At 23.9% G+C, this 6,086-nt stretch overlaps 1 protein-coding gene across 1 annotated transcript; it reads left to right on the top strand.

The window, feature by feature from the left end:
- The first annotated feature begins 3,171 nt into the window (after positions 1-3,171).
- LOC112708074 (uncharacterized) lies at positions 3,172-4,832 on the top strand. Its single transcript, XM_025760202.3, has 2 exons — positions 3,172-3,508; positions 3,728-4,832. Exons 1-2 carry the CDS (start codon positions 3,376-3,378, stop codon positions 4,558-4,560), a joined length of 966 nt encoding a protein of 321 aa, XP_025615987.1. The 5' UTR covers positions 3,172-3,375; the 3' UTR covers positions 4,561-4,832.
- The last annotated feature ends 1,254 nt before the right edge of the window (positions 4,833-6,086 follow it).

Here is a 6,086-nt window from a genome sequence, read left to right as displayed (position 1 = left end):
CAGATTTGTATAAATTCATAAATTTAAAAATAAAATTAAACTTCACAAATCAAATAGTCAGATTTATGATCTTCATATAAAAAAATACATCAAATTTTACACATTATTAAAAAATATTATTATAAATTCAGTATCAAAATTAAAAACCGCCCCATTTTGCATCCCATAACAAATTACAATAATAATAATAATAATAATAATAATAATAATAATAATAATAATAATAATAATAATAATAATAATAATATAGAAACATACTACTTGGTAGACTTCTTCCATTGTTTTGTTTCTTTCTTTTATTCCATTATTATTATGGTAAAACCAAACAACATGCAAATATTCGCAGTCAAACTTAGAAACAAGTTAAATTTAATTTTAGGCAAACACCATCAGGTGCAGTAGTAATTGAGATTAATTATTTTCTTTTTCATTTTTTTATTTATATATAATTTATTAATTCATTGTTAGACCGATAGAGATAGTCAAAAAAGCACTGAGCTGTTTGCTTGGAAAAAAATTAGGTGATCATAGTATCAAGTCTAAAGGCTGATGCACTGAATTTGTCTCCTTTTAAGTTATAAATATCTTTTAATATTCTCAAGTGTTAAATTTCAAATTTGGTGAACATTTTTTTCTAACAAGGCAGTGGCCGTAATATTTCACTAATTAGTTCTAAATTGACGTGTATATTCCAAAAATTATATATAAATAAGAAATTCATCATTATTGTCCTGTTCTTTTTTGGTAGAATACAATAATCAAAATTAGTTTTTATTTTCTTTTTAATTAATATTTATATATAAGATTAAAAATACAAATAATTTTTATTTATCATACTTTCATATGATTTCAAAATTATTAGTAGTTTTTTTTCTGTTAAAATCACCATACAATAAAAATTAAATAAGATCTTTAAAAAATTTTAAAAGTTTCATCGAATAATAACATAGGACAGAAACTGCTCACTAACGTATATGATGAGTATAAAAGAGAAAATAATGATGCATGTATGTAGAACTATAGAATATAAAGGCTGTTGAATTTTAATGCACAAGTCCGTATTATATATATATATATATATATATATAGGATTAATGTTATTTAATTTAATTATACATTTAGCCTTCATTTGTACAGTGTAATGCAGTTTATTAGTGTGCTTAGGTTGAGGGAAGATGTCATAAAATTTATTTTCTAAAAATTTAAACCCATAGAAAAAGATACATGAATATATAGTTATATCGCTAATATAAATAAAGCAAATTAAAACAAATACATTATATTTTTTTTTTGCGCCAATAAAAATTCAAATTTAGGTTTTTTAGTTACAAAACTTTTAATATTATTTTATAAATTTAAATTTTAAAAAAATTAAATTGATAAAAGGAATTATATGAATTAAATTTTAACTAACTTTGTTTTAATATTTGTTATATATTACAAATGACAATTATTCCCTCAATAGATTCTAAATATTAAATATGTAAAATAGATAAAGTACAACTTGTCCCAATAGATTTATTAATTTAAGAAATAAACAATTAAATACTAAATTCGTCCTAAGTGAATTCCATATTTAAAAGAAGGTTTAATTATTCTGTTCGTCTCTATAATTTTATCAAAATTTTATCTAACTTCATATATATATATATTTTTTTAATTGGGTCCTTATACTGTTTTTAATTTTATAATTATGTTATTCCTAGTGTAAAAAATATTAAAGTTAATTGAATATTTTTTGCAAATTGAAGGTATTCATAATTAAAAATTTAACTAGATCTTTGACCGCATATATTTTAGAAGAAATATTCTGTTAATTTTAACGTATTTGATATGAAAATGACTTAATTACAAATTAAAAGTAGTGTAGAAATTCAATTAAAAAAAAGTATAGGAACCTAATTAAAAATTTAATAAAATTATAGAAATTAACAAAATAATTAAATTTTAAAAAAATAAAAATTTCTTTTAGATCTTATATTATTCCAGAAAATCACCCACAACATCCATTTTTTAGCATTTCACATAAATGTAAATCATATCAAAATTTCCAGCCTAATTTATCCAAAAGAAATAAAACTAGAATTATATATGCTATATTTTAAGGGGTTATTTATTTATTTATTTATTTTTATAGAGGTGTCCCTTCAATCAATTATTATCAAGAGAAAGAATGAGACTAAGTCACAAACTAATGTTAAAAGGAAAAGTATAGTTAACATTTGTACAAAAGATCTTCCAAAACATAGCATAATAAATAGCACTTACTTAGGTTACTTGATCAACTTTTATGTTTATATTTTGTCTGAAAACATGGACTTAATGTTCAACATTTTGATCAGTCAGTCTACAAAAATTAAATGCTTTTAGAGTATAGCTCCTTATGATTTCTTATATTGCTTGGAAAATTCAGACATTATCATCACATTAAATGTGTTAAAATCGAACCCCATTAATCAACCATGGAAATATCTTAATATCAAGAAAAAAATGATTTATAATTTGATTGTAAGTCGTCATCACTACTACTACCATTTATCATTATTCTTCGCGAATGTTCTCAAAACTGAATCGATTATCGAACCGATAAAATTAAAAATTTATAAATTTAATTAAAATTAAATTAAATATAATAAAATAATATATATTTTTTAAAAAATTATTTTCTTATGATTTTTTATTTTAAATCAATTAATAATAAAAATCATATTAATTCAATTGATTTGTTGATGAATAATTAATAATTTTTATTTTAAATTAAACCAATTTAATGATTGATTCTTAATTAACCGAATCGAACTGTTTGATCTAACTTTTTAAAATTATTTCAAACAATTTTATTTTTCAAAAGAATAATAAATTTTATAATAATCAATAAAAAAAATAAAAAGTAAAAAAATTGTTTTATCCTCTAAACTTTTGAAATTAGTTCTAATATTATCCGTATTATTTTGTATTATTTTATTTTAACAGTCAACTATTAATTAAAATATCTTCTCATAAACTAAAGTATATTAATAAAATCACTAGTAGCCAGAAACCATCATTTAGTTTACTACAACTACGAATTTGAATAAACAATAGCAGCCACTGTTGGCTTCCCACTTGTCGTTTTCCATCAACATTAATTTAATCAAAGATAATAAATATATTAAAAAAAAACATAGACTCAGCAGTCTCTTCTTGACACTTATATAAATAGGTATCTTGGTGTTGGGATTCTTAGTAGTTGCTCTGCTTCTCTTATAACTAATGAGGTAGAGAACCCTATCTTCTATCTTCTCTTCAACATTATTAATCTCTTGTGAGATTAATTAAAGTGAGAGAGAGGTAGCAAACCAAAAATTAGGGTTTCAAGAAAATAAAGAAAAAAAAATGGGAAGAGCTCCTTGTTGTTCAAAAGTAGGGTTGCATAGAGGTCCATGGACTCCAAGAGAAGACACGCTCCTCACTAAGTATATTCAAGCTCATGGAGAAGGACAATGGAAATCACTACCAAAAAAAGCTGGTAAGATTTTTTTATTAATATATATATAAAATTTTCTATAATAATATTGATTAAAATAAAAATTATTAGTCCTTATTAATTAAATTTATTACGAAAAAATCCAATTCGATCTAAATTATTTAGTATTTGAAAAATCGACTCGTGAATATTTAAAAGATGTAATATAGAATATAAATATGAAAAAAAATCCAATTCTAATTAAATGTGTTGTTGGTGCAGGACTTTTAAGATGTGGGAAAAGTTGTAGGCTAAGATGGATGAATTATTTGAGACCAGATATAAAGCGTGGAAACATAACTCCTGAAGAAGATGATCTTATAATAAGAATGCATTCTCTCTTGGGAAACAAATGGTCCCTCATAGCTGGAAGATTGCCGGGAAGAACTGACAACGAGATCAAGAATTACTGGAACACGCATCTAAGCAAGAAGATGAATGATTCGAAGGAGAAGGATGAAAAAGAAGGAGGAGAAACCGTCGCTAAAAAGAAAAATAGCGATGGTAATAAAAGGAAGAACAAGAACAATAGTAAGAGAGAGAAGAACAAGAAGAAAAACAAAGGGTCAAAAGAAGAAGAATCACCAAAAACACAAGTTTATTTACCAAAACCTATTAGGGTGAAGCCATCAAATTTGGCTAGAACAAATAGTTCTTCCTTTACTTCTTTTGATTCCAACAATTCGGCAACAACGAGCCAGGAGAAAGAAGAAGATAACAATAACAATAACAATGGCGAGGGCGAGGGCGACGTCACGAAAGCATGGACGGAGGAAACAAACAACTTGGTATTTTTGGGTGAAATTGGTGTGAACAAGAAAAATAATATGGATGAAAATGATGGGTTTGGATTCTATTTTGATGGCCGTGAAGACTTGGTCCTCAATAATAATAATTCAGATATGGAGGGTCAATCCTATAATTATTATGGAATGGAGGATCATCTTAATCATCATGGAACATTAGAGAAGCTATATGAAGAGTATTTGCAGGTTTTGAATATGGAAGATAACATGTATGAGTTGGATTCTTTTGCTGAGTCTCTAATGGTGTAAAAATAATTAAAATTACTAGCTATTATATTTTATTGTATTATTTTGTTGTTGTAAACTAGAAGAAAGGTATAGAGAGAGAAGAAGATGAGAAAAGAGGGTTAAAAAAAAAAGAAGAATAATTGAATATACAGCTAAGAATGAAGCATGTGAATAGGAGAGGCCCATATCTTCATCATAACTTCTTTTTTTTTATATATAAATTTTAATTTAATTTATCTCTTTTGTTATCTAAAAGGTAAATAAAACTTTGGAGCATGCTGCTATGGTACCTATATATATTTGCCTAACTTTTACTATCGAAGGAGAAATGTCTTGAAACTTAGCTATTCACGTGCTAACTTTTGTCGCTTCTTGGGTATAATTAATGAATTTATTTGATCCTCCCAAAACCATAAGTTTTGGAATATTTTAAAGGTTGAATTATTTTATTGGTTTCTATAGTTTTGTGAAATTTTTAATTAGATTTTTATATTTTTTTTTTAATTAGATCTCTACATTATTTTTTTTTTCAATTAAATCCTTTTTAGTAGTATTTGACTTCATTTTATAGAGACCCAATTAAACAAAAAAGAATTGGTACAAAGACCTAAATAAAAAGAAAAAAAAAGTGTAGGGACCCAATTAAAAAAAATTTAATTTGGTACAAGGACTCAATTAAAAAAAAAGTATAGAGATCTAATTAAAAATTTTACGAAATTATAGGAACCACCAGAATAATTAAACCTATTTTAAACTCAACTTGTTATTATTATTATTATTATTATTATTATTATTATTATTATTATTATTATTATTATTATTGGATCACTATCTTTAGCTATAATTACTAGTAATTCTTACAAAACAATCCAAGGATGATTATCATATTTTTTAATCACTTTACAAGGTATTTTTTTCTTAACATTATAAAATTTCAAAAGCGATTGTAAATTAGCTAAGTGTGACTTGAATATCCTGTAATTAGGAGATCATTATATATATAATATTAAAATTAGGGGACTAATATAAAAATTAAAAACCTTTATAATTTATACATTTAAATTTTTTATTTTGGAAGAGCCATTGCTCCCTTAATATACACATATACATCATATAATTTATTGATGTAATTAAGTTAGATTAGTCTAATAATTAATTTATTAATTCGTTTAAATAAATATCAAAATTTTTAAATAAAATTTTAATTTGTAACGAATTAATTTTTGTTCTGCTAAATTAAAAGATGTTGTAAGAAACTAAAAATCTATAATGGATTGATTTTGTAATAGTAGCATGTCATATTGTTATAAAAGTTCATATCGGAATTTCAGCTAATTGAAAGAAGTCAGAATTCAATAGTGGCGTGCGAGAAAAATAGGGGACAACAGCTATATGTTTTTGAGTGCTATTTTTTTTTTTTTTTTTATGGATGTAAAAGTAGTGATATATTTTAATATTATAATTTTTTGTATTTTTAAAAAATTATGGAAAGTATATAAATTGAAGAGTTTAATTTCTGTATTTCAAAATTTTTAATTTTTGTATAC

The sequence above is a fragment of the Arachis hypogaea genome, chromosome 8 (assembly GCF_003086295.3).
Source record: "Arachis hypogaea cultivar Tifrunner chromosome 8, arahy.Tifrunner.gnm2.J5K5, whole genome shotgun sequence".
Taxonomy (NCBI): Eukaryota; Viridiplantae; Streptophyta; class Magnoliopsida; order Fabales; family Fabaceae; genus Arachis; species Arachis hypogaea.
This window is presented reverse-complemented; position numbering and strand designations above follow the sequence as displayed.

Excerpts from the sequence above, each read along its gene's own strand:
- LOC112708074 (XM_025760202.3), top strand. The coding sequence starts at position 3,376 with ATGGGAAGAGCTCCTTGTTGTTCAAAAGTAGGGTTGCATAGAGGTCCA. Across the intron at positions 3,509-3,727 it reads ATCACTACCAAAAAAAGCTG|GACTTTTAAGATGTGGGAAA; the intron begins GTAAGATTTTTT and ends TTGTTGGTGCAG.